Source organism: Aureobasidium melanogenum (genome assembly GCF_000721775.1).
Source record: "Aureobasidium melanogenum CBS 110374 unplaced genomic scaffold scaffold_27, whole genome shotgun sequence".
Taxonomy (NCBI): domain Eukaryota; kingdom Fungi; phylum Ascomycota; class Dothideomycetes; order Dothideales; family Saccotheciaceae; genus Aureobasidium; species Aureobasidium melanogenum.
Window position 1 is genome coordinate 168,867 of NW_024470079.1, and position 20,365 is coordinate 189,231.

General features: G+C 49.5%; 7 protein-coding genes across 7 annotated transcripts; 6 read left to right on the forward strand and 1 right to left on the reverse strand.

Moving 5' to 3' along the window:
• Positions 1 to 263: 263 nt before the first annotated feature.
• Positions 264 to 1,463, forward strand: M437DRAFT_87990 (uncharacterized protein; the record flags this gene model as incomplete). Its single annotated transcript, XM_041028745.1, has 1 exon — positions 264 to 1,463. The coding sequence occupies one exon, from the start codon at positions 264 to 266 to the stop codon at positions 1,461 to 1,463; it is 1,200 nt and encodes a 399-aa protein (XP_040876062.1).
• A 633-nt stretch (positions 1,464 to 2,096) lies between these two features.
• Positions 2,097 to 4,946, forward strand: M437DRAFT_57960 (P-loop containing nucleoside triphosphate hydrolase protein; the record flags this gene model as incomplete). Its single annotated transcript, XM_041023310.1, has 1 exon — positions 2,097 to 4,946. One exon carries the CDS (start codon positions 2,097 to 2,099, stop codon positions 4,944 to 4,946), a length of 2,850 nt encoding a protein of 949 aa, XP_040876063.1.
• Positions 4,947 to 6,841: 1,895 nt separating this feature from the next.
• On the forward strand, positions 6,842 to 8,035 carry M437DRAFT_87992 (uncharacterized protein; the record flags this gene model as incomplete). Its single annotated transcript, XM_041028746.1, has 2 exons — positions 6,842 to 7,306; positions 7,358 to 8,035. The coding sequence occupies 2 exons, from the start codon at positions 6,842 to 6,844 to the stop codon at positions 8,033 to 8,035; spliced, it is 1,143 nt and encodes a 380-aa protein (XP_040876064.1).
• An 867-nt stretch (positions 8,036 to 8,902) lies between these two features.
• On the forward strand, positions 8,903 to 9,671 carry M437DRAFT_57964 (uncharacterized protein; the record flags this gene model as incomplete). Its single annotated transcript, XM_041023312.1, has 2 exons — positions 8,903 to 9,081; positions 9,131 to 9,671. The coding sequence occupies 2 exons, from the start codon at positions 8,903 to 8,905 to the stop codon at positions 9,669 to 9,671; spliced, it is 720 nt and encodes a 239-aa protein (XP_040876065.1).
• Positions 9,672 to 13,577: 3,906 nt separating this feature from the next.
• Positions 13,578 to 15,336, reverse strand: M437DRAFT_78498 (MFS general substrate transporter; the record flags this gene model as incomplete). The annotated part of the gene is made up of 6 exons (XM_041026997.1): positions 13,578 to 14,172; positions 14,234 to 14,487; positions 14,539 to 14,726; positions 14,779 to 15,029; positions 15,094 to 15,265; positions 15,321 to 15,336. 6 exons carry the CDS (start codon positions 15,334 to 15,336, stop codon positions 13,578 to 13,580), a joined length of 1,476 nt encoding a protein of 491 aa, XP_040876066.1.
• Positions 15,337 to 17,470: 2,134 nt separating this feature from the next.
• On the forward strand, positions 17,471 to 18,550 carry M437DRAFT_58091 (putative cytochrome c peroxidase Ccp1; the record flags this gene model as incomplete). The annotated part of the gene is made up of 1 exon (XM_041023337.1): positions 17,471 to 18,550. The coding sequence occupies one exon, from the start codon at positions 17,471 to 17,473 to the stop codon at positions 18,548 to 18,550; it is 1,080 nt and encodes a 359-aa protein (XP_040876067.1).
• Positions 18,551 to 19,719: 1,169 nt separating this feature from the next.
• M437DRAFT_78500 (acyl-CoA N-acyltransferase) lies at positions 19,720 to 20,235 on the forward strand (the record flags this gene model as incomplete). Its single annotated transcript, XM_041026998.1, has 1 exon — positions 19,720 to 20,235. One exon carries the CDS (start codon positions 19,720 to 19,722, stop codon positions 20,233 to 20,235), a length of 516 nt encoding a protein of 171 aa, XP_040876068.1.
• Positions 20,236 to 20,365: the final 130 nt, after the last annotated feature.

The window sequence follows — 20,365 nt, forward strand, 5'->3', positions numbered from 1 at the left end:
CGGCGTCTTTACGAACAAGCAATTCGTCGAAGAATCTACAAACGCGTTCTGACGGCTTTCACTTCGAATCACGTCTCCGTCCTTTCGCCGACCTCCCGAGATTCATTCAAACCACAACACCACTTCACTTTTAACGTTCATCTCCATAGCCTTTGCGCGCACCTCCTCAAGATATCATTTGTTATCGCTGATCCAATTCCACAAGGTACGAGAGTCCTCCTCTGTTCTTAGTGAAGATCTAACATCGCCAGAAGTTCACAAGCATGGATCCTCCGACCTCATTTTCTTCCCTTCCACCTGAACTAGTCTCCAAGATCTGCCGCGACTCTGACCTTCAAAAGAATGATCTCGTCGCTCTCCGCCTTACTAGCAAGTCTCAAGGCATCCATCTCTCTGCTTCTAAGGAGTTTGCCGAATTCTATTTCAGAAACATCGATCTCGTCTACACACGTTACAGTCTGCAGGTTTTTGTGGAGATCTGCAAACACCCTATCCTCGGCTCTGCAGTCCGAGAGATCCAACTCTCTTATGCTCGATTCAAGCCGGACTGTTTTGAGAAAGAAAGCAAAGACCAGTTCGATCATATTGCGGCCGACGGACGGTCGGAAGGACGCCATGAGTACCTGGACAACATACGACGACTCGTCACTCGTTGCGACGAAGAGGAGAACCTCAAACGATCTAACAATGCCGAAGATCTGCTTGCCGCAGCCTTTACCGCACTTTCTCAATGGAATCATCCCCTTAAAATTGCTGTGTCATCAGTGGAAGATCGTGCACTGGGCAGAAGTCAGATTTATAGTCCGAGCAACCTAGGCGAAAATTCACACTGGGAATGTGATATACTCGGTACGGTGAACCTCCTCTGCCACTCCGCTACTCGGAGGCCATGTGCTGTGCAAGCGCTTCAGATCAAGGGTGCTGTCTGGGACAACTTGGTCGATAGTTCGTCTGACTCACTGAGCTCATTAGCTCAAATTTCCGAGCTCGAGCTCCATATCTGGCCTACGGAGTATGCGGACAGCTTACGAGTTGCAGGCCTTGACAGCATGGCGATCAAGCTGCTTGAGAGTACAGTTTACCTGAAAACCTTGGACCTTGAATCTGGCTGTTCAGATGATGACCCTCAATATCTTCGCAGCATCTTCACAACAATGTTGAAGATAAGGCTTGAAAATATCACGCTGGCCCGTATCGATCTTGATCAGTTCAGGCCTTTCGAGAACCGACTCGAGTCTCTGCGTCGTCTGGAGTTGTTTGAATGCGGAGCCGAGGGCAGCCTGGGGAACGTTCTACCCTCCATCCAGAAGAACTTCCCTCGACTTGAATATCTCTGGCTTTCGAGAGGCTGGGGGAGCAGAACATTCGAGTTTCACGGCGTTCGAGAGGTTAGCGATGGCATAGATGAACTGATACAGTCAAGGCTAGAATACCGCAACAATCTTGGAATGGCAGCACTTTGAAACGGCAATGAAGACTGAAGAGTTGAAACAAAGGGTTGTAGCTGAAGCTCTTTGCAAGGTTTGTGACTAGAGACGATGAAGATGACTTGCATCCAGAGTCCTGCGAATCTGGTTGGCTGGTATGGACAGAAGAAGCAAAGCATGTACAGTAGCAGAAGAAGCCTGCAAGCAGAAATTAAACCATACCTTTTCAGTTGACGAAAGATGATAAGGGGTGCATGAAACTTGTGCGAGATTGTGCAAGATTTATGAAAATCCAATCAAACGCGTGCCATCCACGTCGCGTCCGTCCGCTTCACGAGCCAGTGTTTGTCGAGAACAAAACGACAAGATATGAACATATGAACCTTATGAACAAATGAATGTTGCCGTTGAAGAGCCAACCTTTTCAGACGACATAGCAGCACTTTACGAACAAGAAGCAGAAACTCGGGCAGACAACAAGCGACGAGGAATCGTCATTCAGCACCGAAGCTGGCCTTTGGCAGACGTCTTTCGCAGCGAAGACGATCGTTCTACTTGTACGATCTAGCTGGTTATCCTTGAAGATTGATGTCTAAACAACATACAGACATACCTTCGAGCCAGATCCGGTACAGACAACATCAAGACCCTCCATCGAGTCCACCCGCTATGCCCTTCATGTCTTCGGCCGTCGCACCTCCACCAGTCACCATGTCGCAGAGTCTAGGGAAAGAGGTTACGAACAATGTCTTCATGGAAGACCCGGACAGCGATGATGAGATGCCGCTACCACAGCAACAAACAAACCCGGAACCAATCCAGACACAAGCCCCACCACTCTCAAATACGCAACAACCTCCTGCTCTCGATCCACCTACACAATCACAGACCAATCGGCAAGCGCACAGTCATAGTCAGACTCCGGACTTGGGTCTGTCACTTTTCGCCAAACAGACCATTCACAATCCTCTGATTTCATCCTCGAAAACTCCTACAACAGCAAAAGTCGCTATACACACTTCCTCAGGCAAGAACTTCTCGGTGCGAAAGAAGCAGAATGCAGAAGTTCTGTCGACAGAAAGGCTGGCTGCCTCACGATCCGAGGTCACAGAAGGAAGAGCTCAGCGAAGTTACTATGGCATCGACATCCACAACCTGGTCAAGGAGGCCAAAGCCCAGCAAGTCATCGACCAAGCGGAAGCAGAAAGAAAAGCCGCCATGCCCTCGATAGAGCCTGCTCTTGCTTCTGACGGCGTACAAAAGAGTCAACGGACATTGATGTGGACGGAAAAATACAGAGCACGCAAATTCACCGAGCTTGTGGGAGATGATCGTACGCATCGTTCTGTCATGCACTGGCTTAAACGCTGGGATGAAATCGTCTTTCCTGGTTCGAGTAGAAAACCTAAGCACCGCAAGAATGCCGACAATGCCGAACAGGAAAGACCACATCGCAAGGTCTTGCTTCTTACTGGTCCTCCTGGTCTTGGAAAAACAACCTTGGCTCATGTCTGCGCCAGACAAGCCGGTTACGAAGTCCAGGAGATCAACGCTAGTGACGAGAGAAGTAGAGATGTCGTCAAAGGTCGCATCAGAGATATGGTCGGCACTGAAAATGTCAGAGGTGTCGATCAAAAGACTGCCTCAGGCAAGATTCGCAAAGCTGGACGTCCTGTATGTGTCATCGTTGACGAGGTCGATGGTGTGGTGGGTGGTAGTGGAGGTGCCGGTGAAGGAGGGTTCATCAAGGCTCTACTCGACTTGGTTGCTCTCGATACAAGGAACTCGAACAAAACTCGCCCACAACAAACCTCTGGAAAGAGAAAAGCCGACAATTTCCGCTTGCTGCGACCACTTATCTTGATCTGTAACGATGTTTATCATCCTTCGCTCCGACCTCTTCGACAAAGCACAGCTGCTGAGGTCATTCATGTTCGCAAGCCTGCCATAAACTCTGTCGTCTCCAGGATGCAGTCCATCTTTGAGAAGGAGAACATTCCCCACGACAGCGATGGTGTGCGAAAGCTGTGCGAGGCATCTTGGGGCATGTCTAGTCGCAAAGAAGGTGGTTCAGGCAGCAGCACAGGCGAGGGCGACATTCGTGGTATCTTGGTTGTTGGCGAGTGGATTGCAGGCAGACTTCGAGCAACCCAAGACCCAGTCGCAAATTCGATGCAAAGGCTGACTCGCCGATGGATCGAGGACAACATCCTGGCAGACCTCTCTCATGGAGGAGGCTCAGCAAGAGGTGTAGGCCGTGGCGGGCCAAAAGAAGTGGTCGAGCGCGTCTTCAAAGAAGGTGCTGGATTCTCGAAACCCAGTATGCTAGCAGCCCCAACCACGACCGCCTCAATCACCGGCATGAAAGGCGTAGCAGAATCAGGGAAGCGGCAAGCCATGGACCGTCTCCGCGAAATGGTCAATACATCCGGCGATATCGACCGCATCATGACCGACTGCTTTTCTGCATACCCAGATCACCCATACCAAGACGACAACTATCTCAGTAAACCAGATGAAGCATACGAATGGCTGAACTTTCACGATCAACTCTCTTCTGCCGTCTTCAGCCACAGCGAATGGGAACTAGCCACGTATCTCGCTCAACCAATCCTTGCTTTCCACCACTTATTCGCGACACCTAATCGCCCCCAAAATGCCACTGCAAACAAATGGAACGAAGACACTACAGAAGACAATGAACCTCCTACCCCCTTTTCTGGCCCTCAAGCATCCTACCAAGCCCACGAAACGCAAAAATCCAACTTCGAGATTCTGCAAACGTTGCAGGCGTCATTGTCATTGCCGCTTCTACGCATGTTTCCCTCGCCAACAGCCATGTCGACGGAATTTGTGCCTTACCTTACCCGCATGCTGAATCCTAATATTTCGCCAGTAGTGGTGCAAAATTCTGGCATTTCTACTGCGAGCGTGAGGAAAGCGAGTGAGAAATTGCTTGTGCAGAGAGCTGTCAATGCAATGACTGCTTCAGGGATCCGGTTTGATCGTATACGGCTTGAAAGTGAGGGGGCCTCGCACTCGGGTCCACAGACTTATGTTTACCGCATGGAACCTGCCGTCGACTGTATCTCTGTCTTCGAAACACTGGATACTAAAGCAGCGGGTCTTGCTCCTGTCGACCGAACAAGATTTGCCGTGCGTCAAGTTCTGGACCAAGAATTTGGCGTTGCGGCAAAGAAATCGGCTGAAGCTGCTAGAGTTAACAGAGGGATTGGGGCAACTATTACATCGTTAGATGACGTTGTTGCTGGTGCTGCTGTTCCCTCTTTGGCGCGAGAAGATAGTAGAAAACTGAAGAGGGATTTCTTTGGGAGGGTCATTGTTGAGGAAGAAAAACGACAAGATGCAGAAGCGGAAGAGGGTGATAATGCGAATAAGAAGAAAGCGAAGATGGACGAGGGAGGTGATAAAGAAAGGGTGTGGGTTACTTTCCACGAAGGATATTCTAATGCGGTCAGAAAACCTGTGTCGCTTAGGGAGTTGTTGGGAGGTTTGTAGGTGGTATTTTGTAGTAGCTGTAACTTGAGTTATGGATCTGATCCTCATGGTTACCTCCTGTCTGATGTTTCTATACCAAGACTTGAAGTCTCAATGACGTACGCCACTGCTGCCTAGAAGTATCTAAGATTGTTCATCCCATATCCATCGCGCCTTTTCTCATCCCTATCTCGAAACTCACTGCACGTCATGGTAGAAGAATAACATCACCCAACAGCACTCATGGCTAAGTCGTCTCTACCCATCTCCACCCAGTAAAATTCGCCCCTACACCTTCTTCCAGAGCCAACACTAGATCACCAATCTCCTCAAGCTACCATCATCCAAACATTTCCAAGATCTTGTAAACCTCGAGAAGCAGCAGATCGGCCTAGCTAATACCATACTGTCGACGCCCAATATCAAAAACTCCTTACCTCAACATGTGGGTATGTTTTTTTTTTTCCCCCAAGCTGTGGAGGATTTTTGAGAGTATAGAGATTATTGCGTTACCAAGTATCAAGGTTAATGTAGGTTTACCGTATTTGACTTTGTTTAAAACTCACTGCAACGTGCAGTGACGGAAATGAAGAAAAGTTCTTGGGTGAGGATGTGAGTGATGGTCAAGTAAACCACAAGCAAATCTCACTGACGTAGCAATAGTGAGCTTGGAGCAAGACGGATGAACAGTCAAAGGGGACGGCAGATGAGTTGCACCAGAAAAGACAAAGAAGAACGCGAGGAACTGATGAAACTACCACCTCAGCATAGAGCTGATCATTATCCTCCGCTTCTTGTTCACCTAGACCTGACAAATAAACAACATGACTGATCTCTCGAAGTGAAGCCCACTACTGCCTAACCACCTCAGGCACCCACCACCCACCTCTGCTGCCTAAAATGACTCACTCCCCTCCCCATAAGATCCCTCTTCCCTCCCTTTCCAAACCTCTTCTTTTCTTCTCCATCCCAGTGCAAGGGCAATATCCGTGTCGGTGAAGAGATTCTCTGAGGCCGGATTTTTGCTAGTTGAAAACTATTACTTTTGACTGCTCCTTTTCTTAAAAGTCCTGTTTCCGCAGGTTGGAAAGGGAATCTTTGGAACACAATGTCTATGATGGTGTAGGCTTTTCGTTGATCTGCTTGGCTGAAAGGGCTGAGGGTTGAAGAAGAGTTTTGCGGAAGTGAGGAGTGTCGGTATCGGGTGGTTGTGTTGTGGGAAAGGATCAGATCAGCGTCTTGAATACTAGACTGTCGCTGTGTTGGAGATGATAGAACTGTGGATGGCCATGTAACTCGCGCATGCCTGAAATCATAGAGGGAAAAAGCTGTGAAGCAAAGCGTGGTGGTTGACGTATGAAAGAGCATCCCACGCATGTGAGCAACTGCCTTGGAAGCACCTACCCTGAATTTTGAGCATTTACTCAAGCCCGATGAAGCGTCAGCCATGCACTGTGCTGTTATCTCGATAGATCATGAATATCAGCCTTGCGCGGTTATTGTCCGCATACAAGAGCAGATGAGCACGCGACTGAACGCTGCTTGACATGGACGCCAGCAGGATAAGCTATTCACCAAGGTAGTACCTTGATGAGATGGCGTTGAGGCCCTAGTCATTGCAGCCTGAGGCTGAATGTTGTTCACAGTAGCTGATAGGTCCCAACGGCTCCCAACTTATGTTACAAGAGATTTCTTGGTATGTTTGTTTTGTTGAAGGAGGTCGAGGTGTCAAGCAGGGTCTCGGAAGTCGGGCGGAGGCAACGGTGCGTACGTCGATGATGGTCCTTGCACAGCGCGCGTGGTGATGGAGAGTGGAGCAGGTCGCGTCTCCTCCAATGGCTGGACTATCGCGACAATGTTGAATTGATCTTTTTGTTTCCCAGCTCTCGACAACCAGACTATTCTTCCACCAAGCCATGGAGACGCTAACAGCACCACCCAGGTCAGATCTGAGTATACCAGTGCCTGGAGCTGGTAAACATTTCGAAATGCATCCATCAGGCCCATCCGTAAACCCCGCGACGCGCATGCCACCGCCTCCATCCAACAACCAGGACAGTCAGGACCGGTCGCATATTCGAGAACAAGACCGGCAATCTACTCAGAGCGAAGACAGTAATTCGACTTCCAAGCTGGCCACTGTCGAGCGCTCTCACACGATTTTACCGACTGTTCCATACGAACATGACCAGAATGACGCGTCGCAATCGAGTAGTCGAGTCCGCACTCCAGAAGATGCGTCACAGTCCCAGACAGACTCAATATACAGCCCGACAAGACACAAGAGGACTGCCAGCGGCCTTTTCAAGGCTGTCGACACTCCAAATGAACAGAGACCACGCGCCGAGAGTGTGAGCTCGGCTGGCAGCAAGGCCGGCGAGGTGAGTCAATGTCGCGTCTCGCAGGCAACGTCTCCTAACTCGTCTTCCCAGGTTGCTGCTCAGCTTAAAACTCGACTCGCATACGCAATGGTCAAGGTCCAACACGGTTGGGAACATCGCAACATCAACGAGGTTGAGCGATTGGCTGCCGCCATGCACCCACGTATGGCTGCGTCACCAACAGCGTCCACTGCACCCATTGACATCCGGTCACCACCTTCGAAACGACGTTCCGGAGCGGGCGTGGTGACTTGGTCATTGCCAGACTCGAGTCCAGCCATGAACGGCCACTCACAGAACGCCCATATGTTCAGACGTCCTTCGGTATCTTCTCCTCCTGCACAAGTCCTCCAAGTGCCCTCAACACCTAAATCTCGTCCGCCGCCTGTACGCTCGACCATGCCAACTCAACAAGCCGAACAAGACGCCATGGATGCTTTGATGTTGATGGGTGGAAGTCCAGGTAATGGTGGCAAGTTCCCTGCTTCGCAGTCTTCTTCATCACAACAGACGTTACATTCTCAGTCCCAGCAGAACTGGCAATGTCAAGGCTCAGTGACGGCGCCGAGTCGTCATTATCCAGACTCTCCAACTGCAGCAGACAAATCACCCATGCGGCCCATAATCTTGAGCCGTAACAACAGCAGTACCTCAGAAGTCAGCATTGCTAATAGCGAAGTTCGTGAAGCAAGAGAGAGGGTGTTGGAGGAGGTTGAAGAAGCAGCATGAAAGCGGGTGTAATGTTTGGTAGAGGTTTGTTCTCTTTCTGGATCTGTATGGGTATTGAGGGCAAACAAGATACCCTTCTTTCTCTGGAGTTGAGGAGTCATTTCGAGCGACTTTCAAACCAGCATATAAGAGGCGTTTACTGTTTGTAACTGTAACATGGATGTATTGAACACTGGATTCACATGCTGTTCAGATGGTTTTTGACAGAGTGAGCATGGTCGTGAGAGCAAAGCAATCTTAGTGCACGACCAAGTAGAAAAGCGGGCAGACACGACAGGGGGCTAAGCGGAGGCAAGTACGATCCATCTTCAGCAAGATGGCTCCTGCCTAATCTCTCAAGCTTGTGGCTTCTAAAGCTCACAACACGGAGCCACGAAGGCGTCAGGTCCTGCCTCTTCTTCAGACATTTCGTCGCGCAGTCCTTCCTTCCCAACACCCCGAAAACACAACTTCTGCGCACCTCTCTGCGCACTCCTCTCGTTCGTCGTTCACTACAAGGTCCGCTAATCTTCTTCCTCACTGCGCCCCATTGCAGGCGCCCACCTCGACCACTTGTTTTGGTCATTTCGCGCACGCTTTCAAGCCGGTCCCACTTCCAATGGCTACCATCCCACCTGCGGCAGGCGCAACTGCACCTGCACCCGCCACTGCCCCCACTGTCACCGAGAGTGGCTCCCCTGTCAAGCAAAACAAGACTCGCACAAAGCAGATACGTCCGGGATTTGTGAGAAGGTCCAAGCAATGCTGCTTCAACGAACCAGGTGGCCCATGGCCCCAGTACGTCACGAGCCTCACCATCTACACCTTGATTATCTTTACTGACTTCTGTTCAGCAACGTCATGCTCCAGGCTGCCACCTGCGCCGACATGAAGGAGAGAATGATGACCCTCATCGTCGGCCAAGAGGAAGCTCACTTCACATGGTTCCATGAAGTCCTCTCGTTCCACTCATCCTTCTTTGCTGGCGCCATCAAATACTCTTGGTCCACCGAGTCGAAGGAAAAGATTGTACGCATGCCCGAGGACTCGCCTGACGTTGTTCGCGAGTAAGTGTCATGTAATCAGATCACGACCGCTGCGGCTAATTTTCTATAGATTCATCCGCTGGATCACTGACCACAAAGTCGGCGGCCATGGCGCTGGTTCCAACAATCCCTCCCTGTCGCCTTGGGACTACTGGGATCTGATGGTTGAGCTCTATATCTTCGGCAACAAATACAACATCCCTCGCCTGCAGAATGTTGCCATCAACGAGATCATTGATCTCTTTCGCGAACAGTTCGCCTTCCCTCGCGCTTCTACTATCTACAAGATTTACGAACGTACTCCGCTCGGCGTATCTCTTCGCAGACTTGTCACAGATATCGTCGTCCTCTCCCACGAGAATGTTGAAGCCCTTATCGATGGCCAGTCTCGCTTTGGTGAAGGTTTGCACTTTGAGTTCATCAACGACTTGATCAAGCGTCTGTACAGAGCCGCCACGCACCCTGATGGCTTCGAATCCCAGCGAAGACTCCGCAAGAATTGGGGACTCGTCAGCCGCTGTCTCTACCACGTCTCTGAAGTCGATGCCCGCTCGAACGGAAAGGAGGTTGGTGTGCATCCCTCCAGTCTCAAACCCTTGAGTGGCCGCTAATTAGTCATCAGATCATTGAACGTTCTCGCGCCGAAAGTCTGCCTTAAGCAAAAAAGACAAACCAGAGGCTCATAATGTTGTTATGAGCTATGTGTGAAACCAAGAATCATCGCCGTATTGGCAGAGCTGTCATGCTCTGCAAGTCATGTACTCTCAAGAAGGCTGAAGGCGTATGGCTGTGGAGTATAAGTAAAGAGGAGGAAGCTGTCGAAGCTGGAAGAACATTGCTAAGGCTTATTAAGCTGGCTCACATGAGTTGCTCGCAGATACCTTGTCAAGCTATGACTATAACAAAGTGGAATGCTCAAAGACGAATTGTGTCAACCCTAGCTGGTAACAGAAATCAAGAAACATTGTTGGCTGAATCCAGTTTGGAGTTTGTGCCAGTGAAACTATGCTACTGTAGTCGTACAAGCAATGTAAGTCTTGCCATCTTTCGCCTCTCTGTGATACTGCTACTGCTGCTACGTTCAATGATGGGAGTCGAGCCTTTGAACAAGACTGGCTCCTGGCATGTGATCCTTTGGATGCCCTTAATGCTATCAAGAAGAACGGCCGTTGGTGTGACATTGTAAGATCAAGATTTTGTCGATGTGATCATGAAATGTCAATTCCAAAACGAGGCAAAGATAGCAGCATAAAGTTTTTTGAAAGCAGCCGATCATGATCCGAACCAATCCCTACGAGAAAGCACAACCAGGCACAAGTCAACTGTCACATGCCATCTGACACGAAGCCACGGCCTACTGGATCGGTCCTCCCACAGGTGTTCCGATTCTTGCACTTGTTCGCCACAGTTCTACGGCCTGTTTTTCTGACCGGCCGCATCTCGAGCCCTTTATAACCCCACCTTATTCAACTTTGCTTTCTCCATCATCAGCCATCTCTCTGATACATTCTTACTCTACTATATACGGTCTGGAAGCTATCTCTACCCTTAGTCGCTGCCTCAAGCACCGAAAATCACATCCAAGCATTCATATATACACGCCAGACATCCCTCCTCAACTGGCGCAGCCTGCGCGCTCGAAACATCCGCTGCCTCAGCTTCATGATGTCAACAATGCATCTCTCAGGACCTGGATCGGGACAGGAGATCAATACAACAGCTCATCACGATCGATTATCCTTGTCTTGGTCGCTTCATATATACATATCTCTATGGGGTAAACTCAACAAGGTCAGAATCTTCGAGAATACCGACAAGTACGATCCGTCCGTCATGATAAGTCTCATGGCAATGCAATTGTAGGAGCATCGCTCTTGGTCTTCCGGCCCCAAGGGGTTCTCTTGCACATCTGGCAGCCCTTAGAGCCGGAAAACACCTTCTCGAAGAACGAAGACGTCTACGCGGCAGTTGAGTGGTAGCGAAAAGATTCTGTGTCAAGAAACTTGCAAATGCGCTGAGCTCACGACTTCCCTCAGCTTCGATATATCAGGGTGAACATGGAACAGAGGCAGCCTGACACCATCCATGCCCAGTCCCGCCTCGGTGCTGGGTGAATCTATATAAAAGTCCATGATGAGTCGGGATCAACAGTTGATACCATTGGCAACTGGCTGAGCTGTATTGGATATTTCAAAAGTTGTATGCCCCAATCCTTCATCGTCTCAATCTTTGGGCAACAACACCCCATCATCCAATTCAGCTGGCGGCAGACCATCCGTAGCCAGCTCCAAGGGTGTTGTGATTCACCATCACGGCTCTGGCGTCAGATATGGACCTCCAGAGCCTTCCTCTCGAGATATCGCCGAAATCATCTATTTCGCCCAAGAAAGGAACATTCACTCGAAGGACATACAGAAATGAACTCCCTCAGGCGAAGATTTGTTCTGCCGGCTTCCCCTCCAGAATACGATACCCAGTCTGTGATGTGTTGATACATCGTATCTCTTATCAATCTGGATTTCTTCACACCACCAAATACTTGAATGAATCTTTTCTAGCAACATTTTCAGCCCGGATAGCAACAAGCCTGCTGCCTCAGAGCAACGAAATAAAGGCAAACGCAAAAGTTCCGAACTTACGGCGAGTATCAACCTCATTCTGGTTACTTGCAAGGTGTCCATCTGCAGTCTCGGCTTCAATCTGCCAAACGGGATATCTATATATACGCTAGATGTCGATGGACCAAATTTTTGGCCTCGATATCTATATTGCCATCTTCTCCAATCTGAGGCACTCATATACATCAGAGCATTGCAATGCGATCGTCCGCGAAGGAAGAAGCAGCGCAACCAAAGCTGTCTCGGTCCCTGGCCCACACTGGATGTCAAATCATTCGGATCAGACCATTTGCAACAACAAAGACTTACCTATATATGCCAATCACGATGACGGAAGATATTTCGGATCTTACGCCGGCACATCAAATCGGACTTCAGCAATCGCAAGACATCTTGAATTATATATTCACGGCATCAGGAATTTCTCGGCCCTCCAGTTCGCCGACTTCTGCAACGTTATGTTCTGAGGTTTAGGTTCTGTTCTTCCTCTAGAAGGAGAAGAAGGAGCGAGCACAAGGGAGACAGCTTGTCGAAAAGAACATAGCTACTGCCATCTCGTGATTATATAAACTAGCTGCGTGTTGGTAGCAGATGGTCTCGAGCTGAGAAGTGGTTATCAATTGATTCCAAGTCTCTTGAAACCGTACGACCGTACTTGCCGCAATTCATATATATACATCCACAAACAGCAGGCGACATGGAGGGGAGAAAAATCGCTCTCCTCCACCGTATCATGGGTCTCAAAATCCAGACTGGCGACGATCGCTACAACACATTGGATGTGTTTGGTCACTGACTGCAAGGCAAGTCCTTTGGACTGTACCCGAGCCACAGACTCAAGGCTTGTTCGGCCCTGGGTCTCGTGGAGAAGCGTGTCGAGATGAATCCTCCCTTACTCTTGAACCTAGAGATGAACATGCTGCGTGGTTGGCACGATCAGAACCGTCCTTTCCAACCATCATCAGGGCTCTACAAAGACGATGACGCGGGGTGTTAGCCAGGATCCACTATGTCAATCGCCTCTGTCACCACTGCAACAGCCCATGTCACGGATAGCTGCCATGAGGCTTCCACTCATGCGAGGTAGTCCATGATCACGCTAGACTACATACTGTGTCTACGCAACCACAATCCCATCCAAAACTCGGATATCGCAGAATCCGTCAGAGATGACTCTTCTCATACGGACAATGTCAACGATACCTCTTGCTATATCCTCAGCTTGAATGATATGCTGTCAACATTCATGGCGGGGCTTCACTTTAATCACACCGCCCGGCAGAAACGCCGGCCAAATCTTCATGTAACCACACAAAATGCATGCTTTTCACGAAGGCGAGATGGCCGAGCGGTCTAAGGCGCCAGCTTAAGGTTCTTCCAATACGCTGGTCCGAAAGGGCGTGGGTTCAAATCCCACTCTCGTCAACATTGCTTTTGACTTTTGCTCACTGAGGATAGCAGAAACGAGAAGATAATGGAATGGTGCAAAAATGAAGATTTTTTGGGAGCTGGACATTTCATTTGCAAGTTTGTTTTTTGTGCGTGGAATTGGGATTTGTGAAAGCCGGGCGAGATTTTGTGCACGGGCTGTGCAAGTTGTGAAACCTGAATCGAGCAAGCATGTTTCTGCAACATAATCTCAAGTGTGCTTTCCAAGATGATGTGAACTGAGATGAGGTTTGATGTTCCTCTAAAGTACCAATGTAAGGCAGCCAATGTTGTCAAATCCTTTGAAGACGGGTCCATAAGAAAGGTTGCAATCACATACAAACATCCAGTTTGCACATAGCATTAGAAAAGTCCTTGACATATAACTCATAAACACATAAGATCTTTCTTTCTGGATCTTCTCTCTCTTTCATCCTTCAAAAAAAATCATCCCTCTCTTCCGCAAGTATCTCAAACAAGATACCTATACTCCGGATTCAAGTCTCCCAACTCCGTCTTTTCGTATTCCGTCAAGCCTACATCCGTCGCAGTCTTTTCCCTCTGTCTGTTTTGCGCAATACAAGCAATGTAATAAGCGATACAGCTGACCACACTCAAACAAGTAAATGCAATGCAAATACTGTAGCCTTTAGTGTAGAGCGGGGCGTCTTGCTTGAGGAAGCAGTATACAGCGATAATGCCCCCGATGTTGCCAAAGGCGACTTGCCAGGCTGAACCGACGCTGCGGCGGTGGTGGCCGCCGAGATTCATGTTGAACCAACAAACAATAATCGGCATGGCGGAGTAACAGCCCATGGCTACGAGGAAAAGCGCTGCGTATTCGAGGGGACGGTTGTGGTGCACAGAGAGCAAGATTGCGAAACCGGCGATTGCTATGCAGACGGCGAAGACGGCGTAGGCGAATCGATGGCGTGTTTTGTCGGAAATGTAGGCGAGGATCATGGCGAAGCCGAAGGCAGCAGCCCATGGAGGTACACTGTGGAGTTGACTTTGGATCTTGCTGTAGCCGTAGCCGTTGATGATGCTAGGCGAGAAATAGGCATAGCTACAAAGGAAATCAGTCAGCCGGTCATGTTTTTGAAAGGAAAGGGTAGTCCGTGGCGTACGAGTAGGCAGGCACGATCAAGCCAAAGTACATGAAGCCACCGAGGAAGATCTTGTAGTCCTTGAATACGTTTGCAACATCCTTAGCGCTCGTCTTGCGTTCTACTGCTGAGGCACCTTGTTCAGCGCGAAGACGATTGACAACGAATGCTCTCTCGTCCTCTGAGAGCCATTTGCTGTCCTCGGGAAAATCGGGAAGAACGAAGAAGAATGCGGCGCTGACGACACAAGTAAGAATTCCTTCGAGGATGAAGATCTGCAAATCAAGTCAATGACCGTCTGAGTCTTGATGTACCAGTCGACATACCCATCTCCAGCCTTCGTAACCAGCGATACCATCCATCTTGCTGATGGCTGCGGCGAGCAGACCAGCAAAAGCACCGGCAAGTGTTGTGCTCGAGAAGAAGAAACTGTATCTCCTTTGTGCCTCTGTTCTCAAGTACCACGAAGAAAGCAGATAGAAGCATCCTGGGAACATTCCTGACTCAAAAAGACCTGCGAACAGTGAGCTAATGGTCAACAGGTTCGCGAGAGGAGCCGAGCATACCTAGGAAGAAGCGAGTTGCCAACAAGCCAGAGTAGTTCTGGACAACTCCTTGCAGCGTTGTGGTAAGACCGAAGAGGAACATGCATCCTGACAACCACACATGCGGCTTGAATTTCTTGAGCAGAATATTGCTAGGAATCTCGAAGATGATATATGGCACGAAGAAGATGACGAGAGAGTTATTGTACTCATGATTCTCCAGCTTGAGATCGTCAGACAGACCCGCGACATTTGCGTTTGCTATGTTGACTCTGCAAAAGCATGTGGTCAGGTTGTGTTCTTTTGCTTTTTCTCGGACTTCGTCGCGCGACTCACCTGTCGAGGAAGGCAAGCAGGTAGAGGATACACAAAAATGGAACGACGTGAAAATCAATCTTGTTGACTAGCTTGCGCTCGGTAGTATGCGGTGGACAGACAAGAGTCTCATCGTATGGTGTTCCAGTTTCGACGCGGTCAAATGATGTTGGTGACCCTGCATCAAGGTCCTCTGATTTCCTCGAGTCAGCCATCTGGATGCTGCAATGTCCAAAGGTTCGTCTTACTTTCGCGAAACACCATGCTGGGCAGTTCAACTTATATTCTCAACTTTCTGCAGGCTAGAGTAGGTCCGAATGATCGTCTTGACCGTTAATGAATGAGGCAACTGCAGCACAGTGATAGCGATTCAGACTTGCGCGAAACAAAAAAAAAGATAGAAGGTGAGAAGAAGATCAACAAAGAAAGTGGAAAGATGACTGTACTTGACCATCTCACTCCCGACACCGCCGCAGGGAGATCATCCTATTCTACCATGCGAACTAATCGTTTCTGACCTCGCAAAACGACACATGTGAGCGATCAACTCGCATCGCTATTCGTTCCAATCTACCAGTTCCCCGCAAAGAGATCTGCAGGTGTGTATGGGGCTGCTCTTGGCGATATGACGACGGAATCCTTCCGAAAAGGTACAACGCATCAGATCTTTCACTGGCTTTGGCGACGCGCTTGAGCAGATCGACGTGATAATATCCCTGTCTTGTCCGTTGTTGAAAAGTCATTTTAGTCAGGTAGATATCGTTCAACACGAGGCAGCAGTCGTGTTTGGTTGTTGTCGATTTTCCGAAGGATTGAAAGTGGCTTGAAGAGCGGCGTTGTTGTCCGACCTGAATGTAGGTAGTGCCGATCTCGGAAGCTCATTCATCCAGCAACACCTTCCTCTTTTTACCTCGGAATCCTGCCTCCCTTGGTTGGTACAAGTAACGTTTTTACCCAGCCCCTCGGTCAGCTGGTGAATTTATGCGAGTCTTTGGGAACTATGGCGGCCATGTTCCGCAGGGCCTAATGATATCAAAAAACCAGGCATCTCTTTCGTGCTTGTATACCATGCTCAAGGATGTTAATCAATTGGTTCCGAAGTCGGCACTGCAACAGCGGGCACACCCTGATGGTGAGATTGCTCTGAGGGAGGCGAACAGGCAGATGAGTCACCTGTGATATGACTGTCCAGCTTCGAGGTCAATCACAATCAGTCACAGTGGTAGGCTGCTACATGATGCTGGAAGTCGGGTCCGGAATTGTACTGCGGGTATCATTGCCCAAGGAGACGAGAAATAGCAGCTTGAGAAATGGTTTGATACATGATCCCGATGAACGGCGATGTTGAACAAAGACGAGGAGCGGCTTCATAGACACCTTTATAGCACCTTCCATGACCGTGTCCGCTCTTACCTGAGGTCATTTGAAGCAATTCTGTTGGCGCATGATCTTGCTGACCAGCACACGGGTCGATCTCCCCACACGTGTTGCAAATCGTCTTGGAGGATCTCTTCTGCTGTAGGTACGAGATGCAAGACTATAGCTGATATGTAAACCTGTGGATCGATTGTAAGTTATTTTGTATAGCAGATGATGCGTTGACCAAAATATACACGGCTTATATAGACTGAATGCAAGCATGATGTGACTGCAGTCGAGTGACAAACATGATGTGCGTGACTGAGAGAAGGATACAACTGGATCAATGAGCAAGGCCACTTTTGACAACCTTGCCGGGCAGAATATCCTGAAGAAGTTCACACATGCGATACTCGTGTTGAACATGGATAAGGGATTCCATGGCGAAAGCGATGAGAGCCGTTTCAGAATGCAGGTACGCGCGAGTCTCGGTTTCGCGGCTTTCGTCCTTGCGCGGCGGAAGTTGCCAGCAGTCAAAAGGTACGACCTGCCAATCATAGGACACGCGTTGCAGCTTTACCGATGTCTCCATCAAAGTCTTTGTCAACAATAAAAAATTCGAATGGCAAACGCCGCTCATCATAGACATTTTCCTACATGTACCTCTGAGAATTAAGTCGAAACAACCAGCAACTGCTATGATTCCGGGCCTTGGCGTATATGCGACAGTAGGGCATTCTCGCGATGGGCATACCGGAATCCCGATATCCAGAGATAAGACCCCGAAGGTGGGTCTGGATGTTGCCGTCGGGAGTGCCTTATCGAATCAGGACGAAGACTTTGACAACTTTCTGTCAGCGACAGTGAACTCCGAGGTCCATGCGCTATCAGATCGTGGCCGTCCCATATATTATTGACAAGTCGCCGGGAAAGCTGCAGCTCCCTCCACTTTCCGCCATCTCTCTTCCTTTCTTTGTGATACCCTCAAGTGTGTTTGTCCTTTTCTTCTCTCCATCTTAATATCACTCGCACATACACAATGGCTTCCGCTGCCAGATCTTTCACCCGTGCTCTCCGCTCGCCCGCCACATCTTCCCTGAAGAGAAGCGCCACCTTTGTTCCTCGCACCACCTTCGCTCAGTCAAGCCGCCGTGGTTACGCTGATGCCGCTGGTGCTAAGAAGGGTGGCAATGGCGCCCTGATCGGTGGTCTCGTTGCTGCTCTTGCTGGTGGTGCTGGTTACTTCTACATGGGCGGTGCTGAGCAGGCTAAGGCTGCTGGTGTCTTCACTCCCAAGCAGGAGGATTACCAGAAGGTCTACAACAAGATTGCTCAGCTCCTCGTTGAGCACGACGACTACGATGACGGTTCTTACGGACCTGTCCTCGTCCGTCTCGCATGGCACGCCAGTGGCACCTACGACGCTGAGACCAAGACTGGTGGCAGCAACGGTGCTACCATGAGATTCCCCCCTGAGGGTGACCACGGTGCCAATGCCGGTCTTCACGCCGCCCGTGACTTCCTCGAGCCCGTCAAGAAGGAGTTCCCCTGGATTTCCTACTCTGACCTCTGGACTCTTGCTGGTGTCGCTGCCATCCAGGAGATGCAGGGCCCCAAGATTCCCTGGAGACCCGGCCGCAGCGACCGTGACGTCTCTTACTGCACTCCCGATGGCCGTCTTCCTGACGGTTCCAAGGAGCAGAAGCACCTCCGCGCCATCTTCAACCGCATGGGCTTCAACGACCAGGAGATTGTCGCTCTCTCCGGTGCCCACGCCCTCGGCCGCTGCCACACCGACCGTTCTGGTTTCTCCGGTCCCTGGACCTTCTCCCCCACTACCCTCACCAACGACTACTACAAGCTCTTGATGGAGGAGAAGTGGGCCTACAAGAAGTGGGACGGCCCCAAGCAGTTTGAGGATGTCTCCACCAAGTCCCTCATGATGCTTCCCACCGACATGGCCCTGATCAAGGACAAGAGCTTCAAGACCTATGTCGAGAAGTACGCCAAGGACAACGAAGCCTTCTTCCAGGACTTCTCCAACGTCGTCATGAAGCTTTTCGAGCTCGGTGTTCCCTTCCAGACCGAGGAGCGCATGACCTTCAAGGCTTCCGAGTAAACGATTTCTCTCGATACCCAATATACAAACCACACATACAAAAGAATAAAAGGAGGCAACTAGAAACAATACATGGCCCTGGCCAGAAATACACTGTAGACGCTTGTTCATGGTCCGAAGCGCATCTGCACGATTAGAGATATTTAGACCTCGCGCTGGATCAGCATCCCCTTTCTTCGATGATACCTCGACTTTTTCTCAGTTTTGTCAGTTGTTCATTTAGCGCTTCTTTTTCTTGTATCAATGCAAAAGAGAATACAAACAAGACTTTCATGAACCTCACTTTTCTCCTTCAATACTTCCAAGACTTGACGTCCAGTTTACCTTCTGAAGTGCCTAGCCCGATGGCTAAGGGCTATCCAATAACCTTAACTGTCTTCGGTCTTGTTCCGCGTGGAAAGGATCTTGGGTTGCATATGAGGCGCCGTGACCCCGCACCTGTGGTTGATGACTGGGAGACACCTCTCACGATCATGCGTGATGGTTCCCTCCAAAACACTGTGTTTCATGTAACTGATCACCGAAGCGGAATCGATCCGCTCTCCAAATCAGTTATGGTTCTTGACTGAGTCTTGGATACCAACATGGCTGGCAAGAATTCTGCTGTGGTGACCCTGGCACTGAGGCATATCACCTCTTCTTTTGTCTCCAGAGCATCTATCCAGGCCAATTATGGAAGGAAAGTTTTGTGTGTGACGCAGGTGTTGGACTGAGAGTGTTGAGTGAGGTAATTTACTCTGGTGTCGTCAAGTCGATGTGTTTTAGTCTAGATCAAGATCCTCCCCAAGCTCGTTATCTAGATCTGGTCAAGTTGGTCAACTCCATGATTCGAAATCGCGACAAGATCGCTGATAGATCTTGAACCGAGTTCAGTGGTCGCAATGTGTATCTGAGACCATACTGCATTCTACACAATCAGAATAAACTCGGATGTAAAGTGGCATCCGCATCGCGAGGCTTATCTCATGCACATGTGACTAGACCTCTTGAGTCACATTTCGAGCCTCCAACACTTCATCAAGACAGTACCAAACCACCACCAATTGTATCCATATGGACATATCACAATCTTGAATCTATCTATTCATCATCACCTTCCCAATTCTCAAACATCACCATTGAGGCTTTGTAACCAACCACTCAAACCGATCACCCCCACTTCCACCACCATGTCAAACCTCCAACCCACAATCTCACTCGCAGCCCACGAGCACCTCCCCGCAATAACCGAGCTTATAACTCAAGCCTATAAACCCTATACCCACCGTCTCAATGGCAAAAAGCCAGCTCCCATGACTGCAGACTACTCTGCTTTGATCGATTCATCTTGTCTTTATATTCTCTCTGCCTCTGCTCCCTCCTCAACCTCCGCCTCTATTTCCACCACATCCTCAACCCCTCCAACAGTGCTGGGTTGTATATCACTTGAAGTGGATGCGAAGAGCGAGGCATTAGAAATCAACAATCTGGCAATCTCCCCCTCCTCCCAAGGAAAAGGCTATGGAAAACTGCTCATGAAGTTTGCAGAAGACGTTGCTGCAGATAAAGGGCTGAAAAAGCTGGAATTGTATACTAATGTCAAGATGGTGGAGAATTTGGCATTGTATAAAAAGTTGGGGTATCGAGAGGTGGGAAGGTGGGAGCAGGATGGATTTGAGAGGGTGTTTTTTCTTAAGGAGGTGTAGAGATTTGCGAGGATGGAGGGTGAGATGGAGGAGGGAGGTTGGTAGGGTTGAGGGATAGCTTCATTGGACTTGGAGAGGCATGTGCAAGCGGATATGATGTAAACGTATGAAATTGCATGGTCATGACATC